Below are 27918 nucleotides of genomic sequence, written 5' to 3'. Positions count from 1 at the left end.
GTCAAGGAGGCAATGACGAAGAACGCATTTTCATGCAGACGAGAACCGCGGGTAGGGTGTGTCTCTTCCTCTCTGTTCAAACGGTCGATATATACCTATATATATATATATATATATATATATATATACCTAAGGAAAGTAGCTTATTGATCGCCAATTCGGAGCTTGTATATTATGCTGGGCGGTCATGTTTTATTGCAACTATCTTCGTGGAAACATTTTCAGAGGGACAGTTTTGACAAACGTCATCAGAAGAACAAGCCTCGGTAGCCGATTAATCCATTTCGAGCCGCTTATTGGGCCACAAGGAGTATCATTCGTTCAATTGAATTATTAAATGGAACATCTATCTAACAAAATCTTCATGTATCATCAGTTTGTCGTTAAATTTCGATCATGTTACGATTGCTGTACTTGTGTGCATACTTACCAGGGTTTTGATACATTAAAAATACAAAAGTTACTTTGCGTGAAAAAAGTTTCGGGAGATTTAAAAAGTGAGAGGTCAGAAAGTTTCACAATCCGCCAGGTTTATTAATGTGTAACTGCCCATACAGATTCCTTCTCTCTCTCCGAACGTACCTTCGTTTTGGAAACAAAATCCCCAGGCCTTGGAGGTAGCTGCAATGGATTGGGCAGCATTTATTCAAAATTTTTCAATTGTAGTGTATCTTGTTCCGTGACGTAGGTGTACCTTTATTCACGAGGTGCATTGTATAAGCAGGTATTACATCTTCATGGTAATATGTGCGTATCTGCACTAACGCGGTTTTTTATAACTGTTCAAACTTAACCCAAACATCAGTGAGCAATGTTATACTCTATGATATGGCGTATCATACGCCTATAATATGTATGCTAATGTCAAATTAAAATCAACAAGCCGTAAAAATGGTATTATGCGCGCTACTTTTCATCACTTTTCAAACCAATTCAATTACCGGAGGTACCGCCAAGTATGTTCAAAATCTTTTACCGCTGATATATTTTTTTTTTTTTTTTTTATCAAATGGTTCCTTCATTTTTCACAAAATTGTTTACCCATTCATTGCATTATCTTATGCGATTTATAGCAACCTGTATAAAATCTATAATCGCCGTATGAACTGTGTCAGATTCCTTCGAGTTTTTAAATTTTGTTTCGATAGAAGCAAACCGTCAAAAAATGGATCATGGCAATTTCTTGTGTTTATCATTTCAATGAGAAGTCTGTGTAAATTTCAGATTTTTTCATCTCGCCGTTACAGAGATCACACAGGAGTTTGTCCGGACCGACTAGATATTTTTCGGATACTTACTAGAAGTCTGGAAGCGTAAGAATTCATTGAAATAACAAAATTATAAGTAGTTTCGGTTGTACGAGAGCGTAAAGTTAGATATTACACACTAGTGCGTAAAATCTTAAGCCGGTGTAACGAACATCATTTTTTGTACAAGTATGCGTAAAGTACGCGATTTCGTTCATGTTTCCGGTGCGTCCAACAGTAATTTCATGCATAGTATGCGTAAAGTCATGAGCCTTTCAAAATGTAAGTATATTCAATTTACGCATTATTATAAGCGCATACAGGACTCATGGTCCGATATTCTTCGATATGATAAAATGTCATTCTGAAACGAGAGGGCCAAATTGAAGAATTTATTACTGATACCACCCACACACATATTATGTAGAGGAGTAACGGATAATTAGCGTCAATATTTGTCTCCATAAAACACCTGGTAATCGAAGTTTTACGTTACGTGTACCTTAAATTACTTTTTAGTACGATACGATACGCGTATTATGATAATTACAGCTAATGCACTCATTCATACGGCTGTATAAATAAATAATCTTCAAGTAAAGTATTTATGACTAGATTGTCCATACTCGTAAAATAATTCACGTAATACATTGCACCAAAAATGCCCGAAATACGCAGCCCGATCATAGGTCGTAGATTCACCTGCAAAGCCGGGAGCCTTGCTGACCGCCAATCGGTTAATCGTACGGTAGTGTACAATATAACCTCAAGGTTACCTCGCGAAGCGAATGGGAACGTGATTCTTTAATAGTAATATCTTGGCTCTCGCGCTGTCTACAATATTTATTGAAGAGCAACGTCAAGCTAAATGTGGGTTTTTATAAACAGCTCAAAATGGGGGGACTTATAGCTTGAACGCTACCAAAAATTTGACAACACGTCTCATCTTCGCTAATCCCTGCATAGGCATACGCGACTGTTTTTTAATTTCTCGTTTGCTCCCAAATCACTAATAATACAGAGAGATAACACTATTCAGAATCAGGATTTCCCACGATTCGCGGCATGTCCATATACTCTCACAATCAGCAGGCTACTGCGTGGATATCTATACGTATAAACGTATACATTTTTCCCAATGCTGTCAATTGTAACTCTTCGCCTCTTCCAGCGGTCCACGGTGGTTGCTCACCATTACTAACAAATTTCATACATTTTTCTAGTTTAACGACGCCGACGCCGCGACGACGGATTTCGCTGAAAAGCCGAGTTTGCCGAACCCCAACCTACTGCACAGGGACACAGTGTCTCACCGTCAACTCAACAAGTCTAAGCTGTCACTTTGTTATCAATATTATAATCGTCGTCGTCGTCGGCAAATTTCAACCCATCCTCCCCTTCGCCGATAAGGTCATAGAAACCTTTCGAGTCCTCCTTAATGTCAATCTCGACCCCGTAATCCGGACTTTGGATCTCTTTCTGGAGATTCGCCTCGTTTCTTTTGTCCTTCGGCCTGCAGTGGACTCTTGCCGGTGAGTCGGCGAATCGGCTGATGGGAAATTCTCTGAGAGGTATGTTGACAGCATTGCCAACTCTAACGTCGCTGATTAAATTCAGTTCAGCTACATCCTCTTTAAACCTACCATGCTGGGCGTTTGCCGTGTTTTGTTTTGGCATAGTGACATTCCCACGATGACTCTCGTCGTTCCAGTCTCGGCTATCCCTCTCCGGATCTCCCGAACCCCTGCCATTGTTGCGGTTCCTGGACGCGTCGGAGTTGTTTCTCCGTTCTCTCGGACCATCTGGAGCTTTCGTGAGTTCGTTTTCGTCGTATGCCCGATTCCTAACGATTTCCTCGGATACTCCCCGGTTCCTGCCTAGACTTGGATGGAGTTTCGAACCGCAGTCAAAGTCGCCAGAGAATGCGCTTCCCGCATTTACCGGCCTCTTCGGGCGGCCCCCGTCCTCGTCGGAGAATTTATTCTCCCTCGTCACATCCGGGTTCCTTGTTGTTTTGCTTCTCCTACGATCCTGCTCGTCGGAGAGTCGGTTTCTATTCGCCTTCGGGGTAAATCTTGCCTCAAATTTCTCAGACTCGTCCGTTAACCTGTTTGGAATGACGTCCGCATGCGCAATATTGAGAGTATCGTCGTGACCATATTTAGCCAACGATTCGTCGCTGACCCTCAATCTTGACTCCTCGAGGATTCTGTGAATCGGCAGAATACCTTCGCTTAGCCTGGCTCTGTACTCCGTAATTATTTCGTCGTGCAGTCTACTTTCACCGTGGTCAATCCGTTTCGGTGATATCTCCTTATGGCAATGCACGGAGGTTCCGTCAGGACCCGGGGTACCGATCCTCGCCTTACTCTCCCGCATCAATTTGTACTCGGATGGCGTCAAAGAAGCCCCCTCCGTATTCAATTTCAAACGCGACTCAGCACTGCCACTGCGCTCTGGTATCTCCTCGTAATGATGATCCTCTTCTATGGCGCGCATTATATCCGATTCCCCGGGATCAAGCGGCGGTATCCATACTAAAAACGCTGGGTCCATACCTAGATAAGATCCGGGAGCAGCTCCTGCATTAACGACGTTGTAATCGTAGTAATCGAGTTCCAAGTCCATATCTTGATTTGCTAGGCTAAATTCCGAGCCAGGTCCCTGAAGTAGGCGTTCCCTGTTTCGGCGATCCTTCGACTCCTTGCCACATCGCAAGTTTGATGCATTTGACGACGTGCTCGCAGGGGAAAAACCCTGCAATTCAATAAAATCATACGCTTTACGATCATTCTTTCCTGCATGGGATATTACTAAAGACAGGCATGATCGTTGAACGGAAATTGGGAAAAAAACGATCGTGCCATTTCGTATACGACAGAAGTCAATCTCTCACTCGCGAGATCAGGAGCTATTCTTTTCTCGCTCTGACTTATTGTTAGTTTTCCACAAGTAAATTTGTAGATGTATAAATCTCGAACGTTGACAGGTTTCAGGAGGGTTCAGTACATGATACGATAGATATGACAACACATGGTGTATAGTGGATGATCGTGTACCTTGACTTGCAGAAGGGTGGATGATTTTGGGTGAGGGACTCTTACATTATTCAGACTGATCGAGGTGCTGGTTATACTGTAACGTCTGCTCAATGCCGAGTTCGAACGTTCTTCGGACACTGGACTGATGGGGCCAACAACTGTCCGCAGCCTGCGAGAAAATAATCGGGACTGTCGTTAAAAGAGGCGAAATTACGATAATGAAATTACAAATAATCTAAATCCTCACAGCCGGTCTCAATCACTTGTTATTGTTCAACGATTATACCTAGGTACGTATTTTTTCATGCTCCGCAAGGCAGCTACTTTGCCGGGCCGCATGTTACTGAATAAATTCAGACGCGGTACGTGGCACGGAAAGAGACGACAACGGACGAAACACTAGGGGTGGCTAACTTACTTGACCGGTCGGGCGTACTTGACCTCGGGTTGTCCGAATGGTGGAGTACCGCAAGTCGACGACTGCCTGCGATGCGTGTCCACGGGGGCTTGGACAATCGTCGGCTGCAAATTTTCATCCGAATCTTTGCTCTTCAAAGTCCCAGACTTATCGCTAACCTCTGAATCGTCTCTGGAAGCATATTTCAATGTGAGCAAATCTGACTTCGATCGAACCTCGAGCCTTGGTAACGATATAATGCAATTGGTGCAAAAGACTTTTTCATCCCTTAGTTCTGACACCCTTACTTCATGGGTTGGCTTCCGGCACCCTCGTAGTCGTCCTCAACGTCAGCTGGTGCCTCTTGAAGCCTCGCGTGCTTGGGAGAACTCATTCTGGGTAATCTAATGAGAGAGACCACCTCGGAGATAAGAGTTGCCGATGACAATGCCCTTGCCCTCCTTGCCAGGCCCTGCATTGATCCACCGAAAGCTGGAAAAGTCGTAGTTACAATGCCGCTACAAGAAATGTTGCTGCCAGTGTCGGATCACCGATAAATGCATTGATAAATCAATGAAACCGACTAACCGGAATTGTCTGTGAGACTGTCAAGGTCCTCGGCTATCTCATATTTTCTGTACTTGAAGGCGTACTGTAACGCCAAGAATACAGATCCGAGGAATATGAGAATAAGAAGCGTCGCAGCTGCCAAATGAGCCGGCGTCAGCCATAGTGCCCATCTTCCCGCCGCTGCCATTATTTTTGGTGACAAAAAATCAGCCGGCACAGCAGTTTCGTTTGCCGAGAAAATATTGTCTACGATAAAAGCTATGATATTAGAACGCAAAGTTTAACTGATGTTGGATTATTTTTATCTGAATGAAATTTCTTCAACTTCCGAGGTACCTGAACGTCGTGAGGGAAGTAACATCGGTTGTGATTCTCACCTAACATCGTGGCGTGAGCCAAATATCCGCCGACGCACGATGCGTGAACCGCTGATTCCTCGCCGCTGAAGAATTCCACTAATAAATGAGTATCCGAGGAAGTGACCGTGCCGGAAATCGGGGAGTTTTTATCGAAAGCAATATCAGCCAAAAGTTCAGCAGTCAAAGAATCACCGTCACGTACCCTGACATACTGTTCCTTGCACGGAAATCTTGCTTGGTCCAAGTGAAGGCGAATCCGGTGGTCAGCTTCAGCCTGCAACATGCGGACGATGATCTACGACTTGCTATGTAGCCGGTTGTGTTTATTCGTATCTCTTTTGCACCGAACTATAACATAATTTTTCACTGGAACGCTCTCTACGGTGGTGGGGTTTGCGCCGAGAGAGATAACTCGGAGGCGAAGTACTGTATCTTTCTACTATAGCTACCGTGCGAAATGGGTGTAAAGTAATTTTGAAAGGCTGTACCGGTGCGAGAGAGACGGCACTTTACCGTCGAGCTATCTCTCTCGACGGAAAGCCAGCCGTAGATATACCGAACCATATGCGGCGAGCGTTCCAGTTGTTTTATACAGTTCAGTTCTTTTATTTTTTGTCATGAATAATTACATGAACGAATGCCTTTCAATAGACCATACATTTCACTTATCGTCAGGCATAATCAAGTTTTCATCAGCAGAAATACACCAGAGACTTAAAGCTTTAGCAGCTGTATCTACCGCCTCGCGACGCTTCGTGCGCTTTCGCACATTCGTGTCACACTGCTTAAATAATGGTAACAAACTGTCGCTATCATACCTGAACCAACCAAAATGATCTGCCGGGACAGGCCTGTGTGCTTGCGGCTAGGATTCGTTGCATTTTATTTCTGTCAAGGATAACTAGACAACCACATCTACACACACTGCCAACCTCAGCAGCAACTTCTGGTTTCTCTGCAGCTAATTCCTTGCCGTGATGACACTCCCACTCCGCAGGGTTCCAGTTTCCATGAAGATCGAGATGATTCGAGCCACCGCATGTCTCGGTCTCCACTGCCTGTCCCTGTTAAAGTGAAACGAAATTGTGAGATACGTAGCGAAAGGCCCGAATAGCTGTCATGCGTTTCCGCTAAGAATATCGCACTACCATTCACGAAGAGCAATTACAAACCTGACAAAATTTTGCCCCGTATTTTGGCGGCGGCGTGTCACAAAAGCGATACCGATGTCTGGTCCCACCAACACACGAACTACTGCAGGGAGTCCATTGGCTCCAAGGTCCCCATCCGCCCGCGTCACCATCTAGAGTGGTAATGATATGTTTACTTTGACTAAATCTGCATATCACCTCACACAGGCCTGTTTTCAGCTGAATTATAAAAGTATGTCCATGCTTTAGATAATTCAACGGATGGACTTACAGGATTAAAAAAATTGTGAACGTACAAATAGCTGGGTTTTGCTTCACGACTGTTCGTCACCAGTTATCGTGAGTTCGACTGATATGTAAGTTTGAGAATCAATCTGACGTAGGGTACGATCGAATACTTGTGAAAATTGATACAATTATAGCCATCATCGTGTGGCCATTTACGCCAGTAGATTTGCACGAATCATAAAATCTATTCATTCGAGATGTACCTATTAAAGAAATGGATTTTCAACCCATTCGAATGTTTCAATCGTTTCATATTTCTTGTCCGGGTCTATTTACCAACTGTACAAAATGAAACTGAAAAGTTACTTTATATCTGTATATGCATACAGAAGTTTGGGTATACTTTGAATATAATATGGCTTCCGCGCTTGTGGAGCTGCGTAGCTCGTACTTTGATAGCGAAGCTTCGTGACGTGAACTCATTGGTTGTTAGTAAAATTTATAACCTACTGACAGTCAGCCAACAATGACATTTTTCAACTACGCGTATTCCTCAATTTGGGTCGCTAAGACGACGTTAATGTGCGCACGGTATTCTTATTGATTGTGAGAATTAGACATAGTTGTGGTGATTTTTTATTCCTGCTCCTCGTCATAGTTATAGCCACGCTCGATTCGCAACTACTATACAGTTGACGCTTAACAGTTATTGAACTATACTTCATACTTCTCTAAAACAAACTCAAGGATGAGCGAGGACACATAAAATAAGATATCGGTATAGGTGAAAAATGCAGCATGGGCTCGGGCTCAATTAACTTTCTGTTTAACTCACCTTGAAGTAGAAATGTTGGAATGCAGTCCACCCGAACTTGCGACATTGCTCCGGTGATGGCTTGACTAACATAGCTGAAGCAGTACTCGACGAACCTCTCCGTGAATATTTCACAGTCGAAGGTCAAGGTGTGTTTACCAGGGGGTGCCTTGAGCTCGGCTAAATAATGAAGCGTAGAAGGTGGTGCGAGTGAAGCCACGTCCGCTCTGAGACGTCCGTATACCCGGACACGATCGCCTTGAAGACGGCACGCCGGGTATTCGAAGAGAACGGAGACCCCGCCACTCCCTCCGTCACAGGGGTAAACCGATCTGGCATGTATATTGAAAACGAATTGGTCCGACCATTCAACCTGGAATATTTATCAAACAAACGTTTCACCGCGCCACTCTCCGTTGTATTGTATCACTCTGTTAACAAAAATATGACGCGGTGGCCTTGTGGTTATTCTCAACCAACATCCTGTCAATGCGATTCTCATTCAATGACCCCCATTGCACTATTCCCCATGCATAAACACAATGACATCGATCAATCTGACCCTCCGTATCACCTGTGCCCCGGTCAGCAGGCTGACGACTGTTATAGAAAAACAAGGACTCACCTTGATGTAAGCACTCGTGGTTGGCGCGGTTGGATTTCCAGCGCTAGGCTTCAGTCTCAGCGCGTAATGCCCAGCCTGTCCGAATAGTTCACATCGTAGCGCGATAACTTTTTGTGCGGGAAACCCCATGATCTCTTCGGAGTATAATACCTGGAAGTCATAGTTCCAAGTGTCGTGAAAATCGGTAACAAAAATCCGAATTGCCGGTAGGAAGTTTCTGTGTTACCCAAGTCCGTAATGCACGGTTGTTTTACTTAAGGTTCTTTGCCTGCTTGAAGTACATTTACAAATGGAATACGATGGAAAGCGTATTGCATACGACGATTCAAATTGATAGAGCTTTCCACAATATCTTTTGTTACAAATAATAGATGTTAAAATGGATAAGTTTATAAGGCGTTTATGATTAAAATTCAAATTGATGTTTCATCAAACTTTAGGTTTTCAGAAAACTTACAGAGCGGACAATTTAATACGAAAGACGGAAGTTGACTTTCTGAGAGGTGTAGAGAGGATAGGAGACGTGGCAAATAATAATGATAATAATAGTAATAATAATAACAAAAACAACAACATCTTCATTTATTTCCAATAACAATGCTTAAAAGATCTTAAGAGTAAGCGAGGAAGAGCAAAGCACAGTTGCTAGTCTCGGATAGAAACACTCGCATTCGCACGAGGGAGAAGGGAAACTGGCGAAAACCTTCTCCGAGTGTAGCCGGACCCAGGTCCAAGCCACCGACCAGCAATTCGGCGCTTGAACGGCGTGACTCGTTTTACATTTTGTGCAAGTTGCCGTTCGAAGCCTCGTTGTCAGGCCGGGGACTTGAACCCGAGTCCTCTCACTCCGTAGACTCGAGAGCTAGCACCTGCTAAGCTACTACGGTCGGCAAAAAAATAGAGAGACAGGATGAAAAGTCTATAAGCTCGAAATCGAATTTATATAGCTACGTGTATATGTAGATTATAGAAGTTACATTCGGCAATAGTATCGGACGTAACATCCACATTAACTTACCTGCACGTGACTCTTGTTACGCGTATCACAGGAGAGCACACTAGGACCACAGTATATCAGCTCAAGGGAGTAAGCCGCGATTGGAACCCCCGCGTAGGGTGTACACGATACTCCGGTGTACTCTATAGTTGCCAGTACCGGTTGCCTCGGGTATGTTTCAAAGTGTTGCGGTTCAAGGGAAAGCGACGGTGTCGGCCATCTGATGTCTAAAGTCGTTCGCATCTGTCGATCAATTCAGGAACTGATACAATAACAGTTTGGAAATAGTGTACACTAGGGTGGCCCTTATTTGGATGGTTTTTTAATTTCAATGAGTTCACCCCCTAGAGTGGTTCCAAATAATTAAAAAATAATTCCCTAATTTTTTCAGATTTTTACCTCAACTTTAACACGTGCCTCCAAGAGGGTGAATTTCCCCCATTTAAAATACACGTGTTTCGGACACATACATTACAAATATTTTATTGTCAGCGTAATAATGTTTTAACATGTAATGTTTAATGTTTGATGTAAAAATCTGTCACTGTTAGGTTTTAATGGGTATTAGCGCTACCCTCAGAGAAAAAATCCACATCCTCATTTCAGACAATCTAAACAAATTACACTTCTTATTCTTAATCTTATGAACAGTGAACAGATTTCAAGTTGTGTAATTCGATTAGATTGGGTGGTATAGATGATGTGGATTTTTTTCATAGAGTAGCACTAATCTCCACTAAACTTTGCAGTTACAGATTTTTTTCAGACATTATTACTATTGCAATAAAATTTTTATTTTTTATGTGTCCGAAACACGTGTATTTTAAACGGCGGAAATTCACCCTCTTGGAGGCACGTGTTAAAGTTGAGGTAAAAATCTGAAAAAATTAGGGAATTATTTTTTAATTATTTGGAACCACTCTAGGGGGTGAACTTATCGAAATTAAGAAATGACCCAAATAAGGGCCACCCTAGTGTACACGTATATGTTTGCATTCTTTCGTCTTTTGCAACCTGATTAAGTCGTTCGATCCAACCCTCGCACCAACTAATCGAACTAATTGACGCGCAAGTCAGACTTGACGCGGTGGATCTATTCAGATCAGTATTGAAACAACCGGTTGTCAGGTGTCTGGTTTTTATCGTAAATACCCGTTTACTCTTCTCCTGCACTACCTGCACTCTTGTCTCGTTGAGACCTACGGCCGATAACTAATAAGCAAATCATCTTTCCTTACAATTAAGTCGCTACTTTGATTGATATTTGCTAATTAATAATGTTGCCATTTAATCTCTTTACAGCATATCGCAACGCAAACTACTCTGTTACGAAATTGAGTTTCTTTGCAGGATTCAACGAACTACATAACTTGAAAATGCTGACGAGTTTGATTGAGAATGCCTAGGTCCGGTCGAGTTGCATGGAAGACCTGATAAGTGGACGTAAGAACTTGGGGTGAATTGGCCTGGTGGACCAATGAAATCAAGCTGTTCGGTGCGTGCGCGGTTTGGTTTGTACTTCCCTCATAGTATCGTGCTGCGAAAAAAAGACGATTCGTGCCGATACGAGCGCTACAGCTTTCTTTTTGAACCCGAAGATCACAATATATCCGTCACGTTATTGCAAACTGTAGGTACATAGTTACCCATTTGATCTGTCCTACTGCATCTACTAACTCCGTCTTATTTTAGATTATATACCATAACTTTCCGTTGTGCTCAGCCTGTTTCCGACATTCTCTCAAAAGTTTTACCTGAATGTCGTGTATGGAGGAGATATCAGTCAACTTAGATGGCACCGGAGAATTTTTTCTCACAAGTTGAAGAGAATAAGTTCCCCCGCGCGATAAAAAACCACACGGCACAGTCAGTGAAAGATTTCCACCCGTAGAAGGAATCGGACCGACGGTAACTTGGCCCACAAGCTCAGATGTAAAACCATCCAATCGCAATACCCTGAAACGTAAATACGATCGATAATTAGCTTTGAAAAGTATTAATATTGAAATCACGCGACTACAAACAAGCAAAAGATGATTTATATTTCTTGCGTTTTCAATATGTGGCGTAATTTGAAGTTTTTCATACGCACCTTAAGACTAGAGGAGCTTGAAATATCTCGGTACTTATTCTCGGGCTACTTCCTCGCTCGTCTTCCATCGCAGTATCCAAATTGGCCGTATCGGTCAGGGGTACGGTTGTGGGTTCGTCCAAAGGCTGTAAGCCTAAGATGAGAACTGCCAGATCACCCGACAGAGCGGCATGCGAGGCAGCGACTACAACTCGCGGGCTTATCAATTCGTCTACGGGCATGATTACGCTCAGGTTGGCTGAAACAAGAAGTTTCATTTTCCAAGTTATCTTTCAGGTCACTAACAATGAATTGTGTACGACGAACGCTGCGAATCCAATGTTGACTGAGACACCCTGTATACGCTACCTTACCGCCCTTTCTTCAGCAATCGCAGAAGTGCAAATTGCAGCGGGTAAGAAACGAAGCCGGGAACCCTCGGGTCCCCAAGGCGGCATTACCGTGGGGGATCTAGAGCGATGTACTAGGATGATATTGACTCCGGCTGGTTATGGGTTAGAGTGTTAGACCCCGTACGTATCAACGTCTCAGAGCTTTCTTCGAATTGCTAGCTGCCTGGCCCTCGGCACGATTCTCGAGGGTCAGCATTTTGGAAACAAAATTCTTGTTGCCACTACTCCTCAAGGTACATTCCGACGTACGTATTTGTCACTTACAAGCTCGACTACTTATTGTGAGTGCACATGTTTGCTTATTATGTACCTGTGTATGCAAATATTATTTTACCCGCAGTTCCGGCGGAATATAAAAAAAAAATTACAGGCTGTAACTTACAACAGCTTATGGCAGATTTGAATAGCAAACATTCCAAACACTCTAGTACGGAAATGTTAAGGAAGGATACAGTGATGAGGTTGACTATGCGGTTGCAGCGCAAATGGCGCGAGCCAAACGAATTGAGTCAACACTACTCGTCTAGGTTCTATTCAGTACGTTGAAAAATAATTAAATATTTATTATGGGGCAGTTCCTCGTAAAGACAATGTGAAAATTGTTGCCAGATACAGAGTCATGCCCACCTTCGTTAAGAAATGGAGCTCGGAAACCTTGCACTATACATGTTAAATGCGAAGGCGTGGATATATACCTATACAGTATACATCTATATAGGCATAACATAGACATAACGTAGTTGTATTGACATCAGGTCTGCGTAAACAGCTCACATCAGACTAGGAATGGTCAGATCGCGTGTTTACGCAACTATAGATACTGGCAGTACTCGGAGAGCCGCAATTCCATTAGTACAACCCGATCCACGAATGCCATATGAAAATTCCCAACCCAATTAATTGTATACCATATACGGCTCTTTGCTCTAACCATCACGGATCATCGGTACGCAAACGTCTTCCTCAAAATGTCTTCCTCAAATACATTCATAATCGTATGACGAATCCGAATTCCGAATCCGAAGATCCCACCTGCCACCTCGTCTGTAGTATCATCCGTCGGAGAGCTAATTTAACTCTCCTCGTGAGCAAGGGTGCTTTCGAAAATCAGCCTGTATACAGACGTTTTTCTTACATTTCGCAGGCATCTCCTGGCTATATCAGCAATTCGCGTTCGCGCGTTCCCCGATATTAATGGCGCAGGCAGTCAACTAAACGATGTTGCCCCCTGCGCAACGCAACACCCTTGCCGGAAAATTTATCGCCGTAATTTTTCAACGCTTCTGAACTTGCTTGTAAGATACCTCGTTCATGGTACACCAAATTGAATGTTATTTGTCATTTTATTTTTGCCTGCCATGAATATACGTACACGACCACGGGTACAGCGTACGTACATACATATGTATCGTCTTGGCCTATTCAGTAACTTTATCAAATTACACATCAATACTTACCATATTTGATAAAGATGAAAAGCAGAACCTGCAATGGTGACCAACTGGACAACCAACTCATGTCCACTGCGGCATTGGTGGCTTATTACGCCGGCAGCCTCTGGAATAAGTAAAAATTTTCAAACTCGATTCAATAGTTTATTGACAACCATTTGTTTGTATACTAATACTAATAATAATATTGTAAAAAGGTAAAATTTCTTTGTTTGTATGTAGGAAGTATGGAACCGATTGTGAAAATGCTTTCACTATTAGAACGTTAACTATCCCTGAGTAACATGGACTATAATTTATTCCGATAAATATAAGTTATCAGTTTGAATGCTCAATATTTGTAAATTATATCGGAAGAAAAAGCATTGCTTGACTGCTTTGTCAGCGTGCGCTAACCAAATGGTTGGATATATATACAGTGATTGAGTGTACATTTAACTTAGATTTGTATATCCTTCTGAAGCCGGGACGGATCAGCTAGTGTATGAATGAAGCTGATATTTTTAATTTCAGTTGCATTAAATTTGACAGATTGTAGAGAGTCGTGATTTTTTTCTTAACACCAGATTTAGAGCAATTGCTCTGTTAATATAATTTTTCCATTATAATTCATATTTCTTGTTTAAGGTGAAATCTGATGTCGTGCTTTTCAATGGACAACAGCCCTTCGTGGTGGTATTCACCGCCTTTTCTTACAATTAATGGTTGGCCTTAAAAATCTCGGAACTTGTTGGACTCGTGCGCCGTTTTGGTTAAAAGAAGGAACTTGAAGACACAAATATGTGATGATTTACAAATTCAAACCGAGGGAGAAAATTAAACTTGATTGGCGTTGTTCAGCTGACGGTGTTTGCTACGTTGGGTGGTTTTCACACGTATATTATACAATACATCTTACACGTATAATATACAATACATATTACACGATGCGTATACTATAGGATCTGGTATGCCGTCCGACCAAACACTGCCCTTATCTCCGTTAAGTAAAGTCGATGGCCGACGTAACTCCGCATGCGACTACGCATACACCAGAATATACCTGTACTCCCATGTTCGGCCGATACGAATGGGACTTTCTACGTCAACGGAGCTGGCTATTCAAATGTCCTGCAGTGAAATTCCATCAGGCTGAAGTAGTTATTACCGAACATAAGTACCGTGGATTCCTCTTAGAAACGGACCCATCTATGTCTTGTAATTATCGTCTGTGCCAATTAATGAAAAAAATTCGATCGGAGCCGAGCGTCGCTGTAAAAGTTGTGCCTCTATTGGTGCAGGCGGTGACTGCATGGCTTGGGAAGGCTCATCTCAAGAGAGATTCAAGGTATATGCAGCCCGCATTGTTCGTTTAAGCGCAGCCTACAAGGTGAGAAGTAAAACCAAATTCAATCTGGCTGCTATTTTTTTTGCTGCTACAATTTTCGATATCAAGCTGAAAATATTGGCAATCTAACTCTAGCTTTTGGACCGTTGTTTTGGCGACTTGTCTTCAGCTTCGAATTCATTTCTGATTTACGTGACTTTTGGTAACTCAGTCCTACGCCTAGACCAAATAGACAGACTGTACCGAGCTGGTTAGCTTCGTTTTTTTCTAGTTCATTTATATCGAGATTGCATCGGGTTAGCCTGTGATTAGGTATGTGAAAGTTAAAAGATTTTTTGGTAATCTATGTAATCGGGTAAAACTACGGAATGAAGTTTGGTACGGGATGCTGACATTCCGTTTTCGATGTATTTTCGAAAGTAAATTTTATTCCTGGATACAGCCTGATCATACCTCTAGGCAGTAATTAATACCTTCCATACGTCATTACTTTTTTAGTCTTCAGATTATTTGAAAATCGTATCAGACTACTGCAACTTATAAAAGATCACTCACGAGTAACTCCAGCCCGTAAGGAATGGGTGAATTTAATTTTTTAAATTAATTCAGTATAAGCGAACCTTTGTTCGATCCCAATCTGGGTTCGCAATTAGCTATTGAGATGAGCCCGTGGACTTAAAGGGCTTAAACGCCCTACACTGTGAACGCTTTATACTCAATAATCATTCAAATTTAAAATCTGAGTCGAATTACGACCGCTTAGGCAAGGTTGAACCGCGGCTTATTATCTTGCTCTGTAAGGACTCTCGAGAAATACATCTAATCAATGTATTACTCTAGACGAATTTCAAGGCATTCGACATATCTGATATAATGCTATAACTCGTTCCATCAAATTATAATAGTCGTATTCCCCAAGAGGTTATGCGATACAAATAATCGTGCAACCGTCCGTGATCAGGCCGATAAGGTTCGGGATCGAATTCTTTGATCCGGCGGTAGCTGAATCATTTGAATCAAACTCCTATCAACGTAAGGTCAGGAATAAAAACATTAAATGTGATGATGCAACAAATACGAAATCCGTGTCGCTGTGCCGGAAATGTGAGTTGTCAGGGTAACATCAAGTCCACAACAATATTGTCCGCAGCAATATCGAGTTCCCCCGGACTTTCGAGTGGTGCACCTATCTAAGATCTTCACCTCAGAAATACAGGGGGAAGGTTTTCGTTATGTATTGTTTTTTGCACTACCTCGTAAGGTGAAACGTACGCGTATAACATCAGCATCGCAATAGAATTGGCAGGGTTCGGAACTGGGAAAATTAACGTTCCACATACCCGTAGGGCTTATACCTGCTTACACCTGGCAATGGTCTCGTGGGTATAAGTACATTGTGTACGACTGGAGTTCACGTTCAGGGTTTTCGAGTTGACAGGATTGCTTAATTTATGGAATCGACTAAACGAATGCAGGCGAGGCTTCCTCTGATCTTTCATTTGGTTAAATTTTTTTTCTATTTCGGCATGTTTGGGAACCTGAATTAATCCTGCCGCGTAGTAACGACTACCACGGTGTGTGAAGCGTTACGCGACGACGTGAATACCTTGAATCCCTCGGCGTGAACCTCTGAGCGTGGATCCAGACAATTAAGAGTGACAAGAGGCAGAAGAGTTTTCAAACAAGTAGAAGCGTAATCATTCGACTTGAATTATAACGAAGCACAATAGAGATGTACATGTTTGTAGAAAGTATTCCTATATCCACTCTGATTCGAAAATCATTGAAAGGGGAAAAGTAAGTGAGGAAAGGCTCAACGATTGCTTCATTAGCAGATTGCTCAACCGGAAATTCAAATTTGTTTGTTCATCTTGGATGGGAGCGCCCGCAAAGGAGTGCCCGGGTGCCTCTGGCTAACTCGTCGCGTCGCATCGTCTGACGCGCCGTGCCCCCAAGCGCCTCGAAATCTACCACCGTCAACTTAAGGACAAATCTTGGCATCCATTTCAAACGAGATGAAAAGTGTACTAACGGACAAGAAATGATGCGAAATTGCTTCAAATCTTTTAGAAAAGATTTTCACCGATTACCGATATATTTGACATGGTACCAAATTCCGCCTGAACTTGTTTGATATTCTAGATTTTTGAATTTCTACTTATTTAATTTGACATGAGATTCCCTCAATTTCAAGTAAAAAAAGTGAACATTATGGTAGATTCGGGAATAAAATATTTCGTATTTCCCGCAAAATATTTTTTCAGTTTTTCTGGTTTTGTCTCTTTCTTTTCCATTTTTAACTACATCTCCCCGTATTATTATAAACTTTCCATGATATTATAGATTGAATCTTCGATGTAACCTTCGACTACCATGGAAGATATCTCCCCACCAAAGTCTCGCAAGATCCGTCATTGTGAAGCGTATACAAGGAATGCAAAAAGTTTGCGTTTTTTTTTTGTTACAGTAAAAAAAAAAAATATCAATTGATTATCATATGAATTGTTGATGTTGCTAATACAGAACAAAAAAATTATTTTCAAAAAGTATATTTTTGCGGTGTGCAGTAAGCCCCCACTCACGGAAATAGCCTCGCGACTTTATTCCCTTGCTATACAATATACTATTATTTTCCCACCCGAGCTGACTTTAAGGAACATAATAAAACTGACAGAACACATCGGTACTTGTCAACGAATGCATCATTATTTTGCGAAAAAGCTACTACATTGCACGGGATCTGGTAGTTAAATAGCAGTGTACATTGTTGTCGGTCTGTGAAAGTGTATTTTTAATTTTATTTTATAAGATAAGAGAGGCGATATTAAATTAACGTTTGAACGATAGGCCCATTATTTTGCAATAAATGTGAATCGCACGGCCACGCTGAGTTAATTGTACAATTGAGCCAAAACTACGCTAATAAATTCGTAGGCGCGATTTGCGAGCGTTTGCCTGACAATGGTCTTCCCTCGACACGTGCCGCGACTCCCCCGATTCCCAATTCACCCCTCCCGATTCTTTGCCAAGCGGACGAACAACCTACACATGCCTACCCATCAGGCCTGCTCCTTTGAAAACTGCTCTCCCTATGGAGCCCCATTCACGCTTACCCACCGGTCGCAGTTCTCCCCAACTCCGTGCAGTTTGTTCCCGCAGCTTCTGTCGCCCAGCGCCAGTTAGTCATTACGCAATAATCGATATTGTGCTCTTGTATTCCGCCTTCATGACGAACCGGATATGTACCTCACATCGTACCCAGGCATTTGTATAATATTTATGCGAATCGTCGTCACGCGGTAAGGAAATATTTCCAATTTATTCCACAACGGAGAGAATAATTGGTAGTATTTGTTAACGTCCTACGTTTCATTTGAATACACCTGCACCGCGGTATATGTGGTCGATAGATTTGCTAAGCAATGTTCATACGCAATACGTCGGGATAAAAGTTTCTGAGAAAGTATAACATTAATAGCTTCGAGGTCATTGTGGAAGCGGGGATTCTAATTTGTTCAAACGAAGTAACAATAAACTCGAGTGAAATGAATTGTCCGTCGGCATATAACTAGTCACGGTCGCGTAACTTTGCAATAGTTACGTATACTATTATCCGGTACAGTATCAAGTTCGTGGACAAATTAAGATTGGAGAATCAACTGTGACGTTGAAAACTTGAAACTAGCCGAGACGTAGATACGATAAGTGATTGACAAACGTATAATGGGCATAGAGTGCAATCTCGGGCAGAAGTTGGAGCTAGTATACAGACTGGAATCAACAATGAACGACGCGACTGAACGAGGCTGCATATCAAATCTGCAGTAGGTTAGAAGAAATTTATGGAATCCTGTAGCATACTTGTGTATAATACAAACGCTAATACGAGACGGACAAGATCCGAGCAGAAGTCGGTATTCCGAACGGACCGAAACTGTACCTACATAACACGTACGTTCTATTAATCGGCTTTGGTTCTTTATGAACGAGATTTACATAACGGCCCGTATCTTCCCACCATGGTAACCATGGCAACGCACTTGCGGAAAGGGTCGTCTACTTCGGACATTACATGCGGGGAGAGGTGCTGAATTCGAGTATACCACCGTCTGGCGTAAGTCCGCACCTACGCGGCTACGTCTAGACTGGCTCGATGAGGACACTGTTGAGAGAATGCCGGGTTTTCGGTTTTCATGTACCTACTGTTCGAGCTGCCTCGACCAAGGTGGACTTTACCAAGGGGAAATGGTATTAATTAGGTCGGATTTCCAGCCGGATAAATTGTTCGTCTTGTATTACAGTTCCACAGCTCCAGCGTATACGGTGAAGAATAGGAGCCTCACTCGCAGACACGCCCCCCCCCCCCCCCCCCCCCCCCCCCCCAGCACATCGATACATTTTCAGGATCTACCTGTGCATTATAGCTGTAGCAAAGGTAAAAGGCTTCCCAGCCAACGCTACGTCAGCCCTGCCTAGCCAAGCTTAATGGACTCAACATCGATCCGGTGGGACCGTTTCACACACCGCGGCCGACGAGTCTTCCAAATTCATCCAGGGCTTCGTAAAATTCTTCAAGAGAGCGATACAGTTCACCTCGAACTACGCGTGAAATTTTCTATTCAACGGCTCTATATGAATATAAAATGTTTGGTTGCATATAATTTGTCGATGATTTTCATATCGGATATTCTTGCCTATGGGGCAATGACTGGAAAAATATTTCTGTCAATTGAATTCAAATTTCGCATTCGCACAGATTCCAAACGATTTGTTTTACGTTGAATAAGCAAGACATTCCGGATAATCTCATGGGACACCTATAGATCTAAGTATAATATTGTACGTACAAACTGTAGCCAGGCGAAGCGATGTGATGAAAAATAATAAAAATATCCAACGGATGAGAGGAGAATATCTCCGAATGTCAACGACTTGCGGGGAACCATATGTTTGGTGGGGCGGGGAGGGGCTGGAGGGACGGGGGAGGCTACTCAAGTCACGCTAGTTCGCGTGACCTATAATGACCCAGCGTGACTGGGTGCGTCGACGGATCGTTGAGAAAACTGTATACCTACACGTGTAGGTATTATCGATTGAGGTTATACGAAATGTTGACGAAAAAACTTTGACGTCCTCTACCTTGTGCGTCGGTTCGCTAAGGGCTGCACAAACGAAGACAAAAGCAATGATCCTTTTTTTACGTGCAAATCAGAAGAACGTGATCGACTACTTACTGGGGCGTGATTGAGCAAAACTCAAATTCTCAAATTGAGATGCTCGCGAACAATGAAAAGACAATCATTTTGCGGGTGCTGCTGACATCAAATAAATTCACCTCAGCCAAACATTATACAGAATCCTACGCCTGAAGGGTATCACGATGATCTTCCGTTCGGATTTTCAAGTCCTGTTACTGTACAAAGTAACGAATTCGTTTGTTACGGGGATTAAAACTTGACTATGCAAACGCTACAGAGGCATCATACCTACGACATACACGTGTAGCGGGAATTACAGTTGACATACCTACCCGCCACTGAACTGTCGCATCCTATATCACGAAGATCAAACAGATGTAAAATACAGGGAAAATTTTTTGAAACCAAAATTTTGAAATTTCGAGTCTGCCGTTCGCCATATTGGGACCACCATTATGAAGTTTCTTTTCATACCAAATTCGCGATAATCGGCCTCAAAAACTTTAGTATATAAGATTTGGCTTTGATGTCATAAAATCTTTCTTCAAAACCGATATTTTCTTTAAATAGCATTTTTTGCACATTGATTTCTTATTAACAAATTATTGTCAAGTTCTTAAGCCAAAACACAACGCATCGTGAAAGTGTGCTACATAACGGTTTAAAAAACTTCATTGCTTCCTTGATTGTGCCAAAATGTACCCGTAGTGCTAGAAAAATAGAAAATAATCTGGTGCTGCATATACATATGTATAATACTCAACACCACCTCTGAAAGGTTTAAATGCCTTGCGTATCCCCAGATATTGCTACCACATGTATGGCATCCTTCGGGATCAGTCATGCGATTCAATTTGAGGTTGTGCAAACAATGCATCCTTTCCCGCCATCTTTAAGATTATTCTGGCAGCTCCTTTGGTGGCGATGAGGCTGCAGAGACTGTGCGAATCGACCCGTTGCAGCAACCAACAATTCGAATTCAACTACAAAACCATTTATAATACATACACCGTTCGATCAATGATCATTGCGTAGTTTGTAAAATTAGTTTGTCAGTGTTAAATCGAGACAGGAATTAATCGTACGCTTGACATGGCAACGTGCATTCTTTTCTATCGATCAGCACTATCACTATGGTTATATATGGATTGACTCCGAACATCTTGAACACATGATTCACCACACACTTGTGAAATTTGTGAGAATTGGGAGGCTCCTGAGTCTTTCTGTAACGAGTAGTTACTTTCATCGAGCCTGGTGAGCGTTCGGGGCTTCGTAGTTGGACCGATCTACATCGTTAATACATTTGACAGCGTATTCCGTGATGTCACGTAAATTTCACATCGCGAAATAATTATAAAAGAAACCACGAGTTGATTCAAGGGGTGAATATGATAGACTGTCAGCACGGAGCTCGGAATAAGTATAATACGGGCTTACAGGAAAATAAAGTTCATCGAATCACAGAGTTGAACAGGAAACCGAATTTGCCCATCACAATTGAATCCGTGAGATGCGACGTACGTTTGACAAAAGGTTTCTATAGACTAAAGTTATCTGTATATTTCTTTCACAAATCAAAGTCGTGACTTTGACTTTGCCAATGACTGTAAATTGGAAGATCTCCGTCATTTATTGACTCGGACTTGGGATTTTTTTGTACACTCAATAGAAGGAATGGCCTACATGACTATCGGTATAATGTTACTGACAATGAATTTTGAGACATCCCCATTATACGGACCGTCTGTTTGAGTAGCTCTTGTGTTCACACATTTCGGTATCCCAAAGAAACGAGACGACGACGAAACTAAATTCACGTATTGTCGCAAAACTGTTACTTGCCTACATAGAGTTAGGTCCTTTTAGGTCAATGTCAAAAGAGCCGCATTGAGAGTCTGCCAGATATCTAATCGCTGACATACTTGTGAAACTACAAACGGATCTGAAACTACAACCGATCTTGATGTTCAACGACTTTTATTTTCTGTTCTCCGCAAGGTTCTACCTAATTGATTTATCAAACAAGGTTCGGTCGTATTGTTTCCTAATCGGCTGCAGCTACACACATCTATACTCGCATAGATATACACATGATATAATAATCTACAACAGGATTCCAAACTGCTGGGATGGATATTCAAGAAAAGTTCTGTACGTGAACAAAACAATTGTGAATCCGCTTGTATCCCACTACCAAATACTAAAATCTGACCCGACGTTATTCAGTATCGAGACACCGCATTATCCATACGCTCCGTATTTACCAGCTTATCCATCGGTGATAGATCAATCGATTATTCAGGAAATAATTTCTCAGCGATTGACAACGTGTCCGAACGAACGCATAAGTCCCCGCTGTATGTGGACGCATGCGTAGGCTTCTGTATTGCGGGATCCATACCGTTATAACAAGTATTGGCCCGGATGGTACGATGTATCGTTGGCCGCAGTATATCACCGGTACGTCAAACGCGTCACGATCCAGTCTAGTTTCATATCAAGTATATCCCGGTAAACGTGTGAAACCAAGGGTTGCCCTACAAGTCCCGAGATACGAGGAAAGAAAATTCGGTACGAAAGGGGAATGAACTCGACCCGTGTTATCGACTGAACGCACCAACCTGCATAGGGCTGCGTGCTCTCGCCTCGGTACCATTCACTCATACTTATACCATGAAAAACTTTACCAAAGAATCAGGAAGGATACAGGGAAGGCGAAATATTTTTCCACTTGTGGACAAAAACTGTTTTCGCACACTAGAGGAAAATAAATTCGCTTGTTCCCAACGCGCACGTCATCCATTGAGAAATCAGGTCTTTTGTTCATTTTCAGCAGACAGCCAAAATCGCCTAATGTTACATTTTCATTGTGAAAAACATCGTGTGCAACAGATGGGCAATAGCGATTCTGAGTGAGTGCGAAGTTAGTCAGACAGGTCGAAGGCGAGTGCGGATATCATACGAACGATACGATAATTCTGAGTTTTCTAAATCATTGTCTCAGGCAATGTACTTACACGATAAAGCTCAAGAACTTGGAAGTATAATATTGGTGTGGATTCCGACCAGCAACGGTAGCATGTAAATAATGATCAACAAACAGAGTTAAATATGACGATCGTCAGCGATATTTTCCGGCTCCCACTAAATTTTCTCGACTACGCCGAGTTGTCTACGTAAACTAAATGAGAAGTAGCAAGACTTTACAATTAGGGCCTCACGGGTATCGAATGGGCCAGAAATGGAGAGAAATGATTCTCTTCCACGTGGTATGAACTTTCAATGCCAATCAATATCGAGTGGCAAGGTACGCAGTCACGGTATATTCACTTTCCCTACATATTTAATATTATCAATACCCCAACAGGGTGCACTGGCCTGAGCCACCCGGAGAATACATAAACGGCAAGGACGGAGTGGTATCGTGGTAAAGGATGAAAGAATAAAGAAAGATAAGGTGAGGTTGAGAGGACGGATAGGCGGATTCATTTGTGGGGAAAAGGAAACAGAGAGAGAGAGAGAGAGAGAGAGAGAGAGCTATAGAGGGGGGTAGAGGGAAGGAGAAATAAGCGGGGATGGTCAGGGAGGGTGGATTCGGTGTCGAGGGTTCTGGATGCTATTACAGGGGTTCCGTGCCCGTGCGTGCCGCCAGGCTGCCGTTTCACTGCTGAAAGTTTGAACCGTACCTGCGCCTGTCTACAAAAGCAAGGATACACTTCATACGCTTCGCGGTACAACAACAATGGTGGAAATGCCAAGAATTTATTGTCAAGTACTACGTAGAGAGCAGTTTTGGGATAAAACGTAGACAAACACTTGGGGTTGGAAACAGCAGCGGCGATATAAAAGACACCTTCGCGATAATAGAAAACAAACATAATTCCTCTGAACAGTTTGAATCATAGTGATTTTGTTAACACATTGGGCCAGTTTTACTTTAATGTGCCTAACCCATCTATCGTCGTCATGTTCAATATTTCGGATTATCCAACTATCCTTATACAATTATTAGTATATGGTTGAGGTAAACGTCTAGGTCAAGTGTATTCTATACACGTATGGGTAAGCGTTAATACTCTCGGCATACGTATCTACCAACGACCTATCTACTTACCATCCAACCTCATACTGTGTCACGTCTTTTACTTTACACGCTTTACACGATGAATGTCAATAATTACATGGCGACGTTGTCTCGAGCATACCGGACTGGATATGCCCATTTAATCAAATACAGAATTACAATCCACATCATTCAATCAAGGTATACAGTTGAATGTTGAAATTATGCTGAAGAAGGAAGATTCTTGGCAGATTATATAAAATATCAACAAATTTCACGACAGGCAAGTGATAGAAATTTGTAAAGGTGGAGATAAAATTCAGCTTTGATACAACCCGTAGGTTCTGTGCGTCGTCTGGCTGGATGTGATGTAGTTGTATCCACAAATGTGCCTAAACAATACGTTACGATCAATGGATTTTTCAAATTTCTCTACAAACAGGTGACGGGGGGGGGGTTTCTAGGAAGGCAGTCTCACAATGAAATGACTGATCGCAGTATGGGAGTAAATAGCAATTGGGATTAATTTAGGCGATTACGTTATTTATATACACGATGCAAAATAGATCACCATTTCTATTGGGTAAAAAAGATGAACAGGTTCTGGAAACCCAAGAAAATGATAATTAATCATGAAATAAACCTAGAAGTACGTGGAGTTGGTGATGTTGGATATGAAGACCCTATTGAATTTCCTACTTCTGGCAAGCGATATCCAACATTAGTTATTATAACTGCTATGAATATCATTTTCTGCATATCATTGCTGTACGAGAATAACATCAATACAAAGAATTGAAGACTGGTGTACAATCGATTTTTTGTGTTTAGAAAAGTAATTATAATTATTGCTACGACACGATTGCAGTGTACCAGAAGTTTACTGGCTGTGCAATTTGATTGTACAATAATAATTTTTTCAATTTCTTCGCGTGAAAATTGAATATTTGCTGCAACGCTGGCTAAGTTTTTTGAGAGTGAAACCGTCCAGGTGAGCAGACTCGGCACTAATTGGGGAAAATTGGTTTCGCATAATTATAGTGGCTCGTGCAATTACACTAACGACGGTACGCAGTAATGACAGAAAATAAAGTCACAGACCCGCAGCAACGTTAGGGTGTTGGCGGGTTGCCTAGAGGCAAAATTCCTGAGGTGAGACATTTTCTCTGCCTCGCTTTAATTCATTCCTTGCCAAGTACACCTCAATTACGTCAACTGGCAAAAAGGAATATCCTACCGTGATAACCTCCACATGCATGCGGATATAATGCGGCAACCATGCCGCGTACTACAACGTACGCCGGGCAGACAAAACAGATCTTCACTGCCGTAGTCATGTTCTGCTTCATCCAATAAAATTGGGATTATTGATGAGAAGGGGATGAAACATTTCAAGGGTCCATATAAGTCATTGTCATTATTTAATTCCACTGAGACAATATCTTTTCTAAATCGTCAAGTTCACCATTAAGTGCATGTTCAATCAGTTTTTTATATAATTTTAGTTGAAGTTCGTTGGAACTTGTGCAGGTGACAGCATACCTTACTGGTTATATTCCTCTACATATACTTGGTGTACGTAATTAAATTGAAAATTGTCTTGTGAATTATACAACCAAGTAACGATCTGCCTTCGAAGTGAGGTGACGCGGTATCCGTGTATGGTAATTGAAAAATTTGACATCTTAAATTACGTCAAAGTGATGAAAACAGCTCAGAAATAATCTCGTGCATGCTCGAAGGGATATTAAAAATCAACAAAAATTGATTTACATTGTAATCATTGTTCGTGGTAGAATTATCAGAAATCTACAGATGCACTAGCGTGTGCTGTGCCATTGATTCAAAATCAAAAATTTCACTCTCCGAAATGATTTATATATATTTGAATATGATCAAATAACGGCCATAACTCACCAGACTGACAATGCTCCACAAGTCTCAAACATCGTAGGATTCTCTATTGGTTTGCTCTTAAACACAAGAGCTTGAACTCGAGGCTTGACACTTGTCCGTTGTTTTTAATACGCAATGAGGGTTAGTATCAAACGAAGACAACATGAAATAAAAATAAGTCGGTATCCGAAAGAGCAAGTATAAAATATCTTTATTCTTCGTAGCACCGCGACGACACATGAAAAGGTAATTAATTGCACAATCAATCAAAATACTTGTATAATTCGAATACGAGTACAGGTACTAAGAATTCCAGTGTTTCTAAACTGCTTCAATCTTCAATATAGTAAAGAATTCAGAGTCGTGTTCTCAGAGCACTTAGCAACACCAATATTATAATTCAAAATAATTCGAGGAAGCATCCTTTACCGATTATATCGCAGTGACTGAAAATATTGACGATTGTACAAATGGTATGAAGCAAACGCGTCCGAGAGACGCGGGCGTCGTAACGGCACTGGGGTCGGCGTACACCCCACCGCCATGCCCACTCCGTTGGGTGCCATGACGCGACGCGTGAGAGGGTCCGGGGGTCTCTCTCTATAGAGGAGGGTTGAATTCGACGGTACGGGGTTGGCCTCAATGAATGAGTTCTATTTACGCACTTGCCTACTTTCTATTCCAGATTTTTAGACCAACGCGTACCTTACCATAATTATAAGTGGTTCTATGACGTTTACCGCTGCAAGTCTGTATTTAATCGATTATTGTCCACGATATCGGATTACTTCAGAACTTAGTGATGTGCAAGTGTCACCGTTGGGAGTAAAAGGGTCATTAGATTGAATTTAGATATGCGCGGGTTTGCCATCGTCAAAAATCAACCATGTTCAAAAAAATCTTATAATATAGTAATCTTAACTTTTCATGAAGCTATCTATGACGATGTGAATGAGCCAATCGAACCGCAGTTTGACATCTTGATCATAAAATTTACGATGCCACCCAACGTTCTGTCGGAAGGATTACAAATTACACCAACGATTAGTAGCGGCAAAAAATTGTGACAGCTTTTCGAACCCCGCAAGCCGTGGATATTGGCGGAGCATAGAGACTCCAGCCAAAGCGAGTGTCAGCGTAACTCGTCTTATCCTAATACCTGAGGGGGATCGACCCGATGCAACGAGTATTTCCACCGTGTACAGTTTCCGGGAGTTGGTCAATCTTTATTCTCGCTAACATAAAATTAACAAAATTATCCCATCCAATATCAATATCCAGGAAGGCTGACCTCCAGAATGACAATGTGAGAAAACTCACGTCTACATTCATACGCAGCAAAGCCATACGCCTTTCAATATTGTCTCTCTGGAGATAAGCCTTTTTTAATAGTGGACGTCAGCGTGCTAATTAGGTACACTGTCTGGTGTCTGGGAACAAACTTCGAACAGTTCGGTGATCATGTCAGGATTCGTTCCACAATTGATCTTGTGTTTACGTATCGAGTGTAATGTAAGTCACATCAATCAGAACAAATTAACTTTTGATTATTCCTGATGCAATTATGCACATGACTATATCTTCAGTTAACGAAGAGTATTATATATAAATGCATATAATAACTGATCTTACTTTTCGCGAGTTCCTGAGTAGATGAGAATTGAAATGAGTAGACACAAATCAGAATTTTCAGTATCGTTGAAATTGTTGGGAGCAGAAATATCAATTTTAGAAGTGCATCGTCTATGTATTTTGAAGATATAAAGATTGCTGAAGAAACCCAGCCACGGGATTTCTTTGAAACAAGCGGAAGACCGCCGAGAGCGTGAGGGTAACACCAAGATCCTGCATTACCCGATCCGGTAACGGTAGGATTCTGTACCACAGCACTGTCCGACGCAAATATTTAGTGATCTGTCGCCACCTATGATTACAGCGGGTCAGTAAGTGATTTGGAGTGCCGATGCAGCTGATGACTGTCCTACCAACAATGATGTTCTGTCCCTCATTATTTTATAAATTGCAAGAGACAGTAAGTCTGCTATGAGTGGTTGGTTGATACGTTTT

General features: G+C 42.0%; 1 protein-coding gene and 1 long non-coding RNA gene across 4 annotated transcripts; one reads left to right on the top strand and one right to left on the bottom strand.

Annotated features, from left to right (window-relative positions):
* The first annotated feature begins 2005 nt into the window (after window positions 1–2005).
* Window positions 2006–2444, top strand: LOC124414714. The gene is made up of 2 exons (XR_006930062.1): window positions 2006–2117; window positions 2273–2444. It is a non-coding gene; the product is annotated as an uncharacterized LOC124414714 (long non-coding RNA).
* A 41-nt stretch (window positions 2445–2485) lies between these two features.
* LOC124414712 lies at window positions 2486–26371 on the bottom strand. Of its 3 annotated transcripts, none has more exons than XM_046895738.1 (15): window positions 25873–26371; window positions 13371–13470; window positions 11522–11759; window positions 11184–11385; window positions 9451–9672; window positions 8433–8582; window positions 7829–8180; window positions 6787–6917; window positions 6433–6678; window positions 5633–5888; window positions 5274–5501; window positions 4994–5177; window positions 4707–4877; window positions 4307–4457; window positions 2486–4004 (listed from the first exon to the last, which is right to left on the bottom strand). In XM_046895738.1, exons 2-15 carry the CDS (start codon window positions 13429–13431, stop codon window positions 2577–2579), a joined length of 4020 nt encoding a protein of 1339 aa, XP_046751694.1. In that variant the 5' UTR covers window positions 13432–13470; window positions 25873–26371; the 3' UTR covers window positions 2486–2576. The 3 variants fall into 3 exon arrangements, with proteins under 3 accessions (XP_046751694.1, XP_046751696.1, XP_046751697.1); XM_046895740.1 differs by having other exon boundaries at window positions 4352–4457; XM_046895741.1 differs by lacking the exons at window positions 11184–11385; window positions 13371–13470; window positions 25873–26371 and having other exon boundaries at window positions 11522–11599.
* Between the last annotated feature and the right edge of the window lie 1547 nt (window positions 26372–27918).

Source organism: Diprion similis, chromosome 14 (assembly GCF_021155765.1).
Source record: "Diprion similis isolate iyDipSimi1 chromosome 14, iyDipSimi1.1, whole genome shotgun sequence".
Classification (NCBI taxonomy): domain Eukaryota; kingdom Metazoa; phylum Arthropoda; class Insecta; order Hymenoptera; family Diprionidae; genus Diprion; species Diprion similis.
The sequence above is the reverse complement of the archived record's forward strand: the minus strand, read 5'-3'. Positions and strand labels throughout refer to the sequence as shown.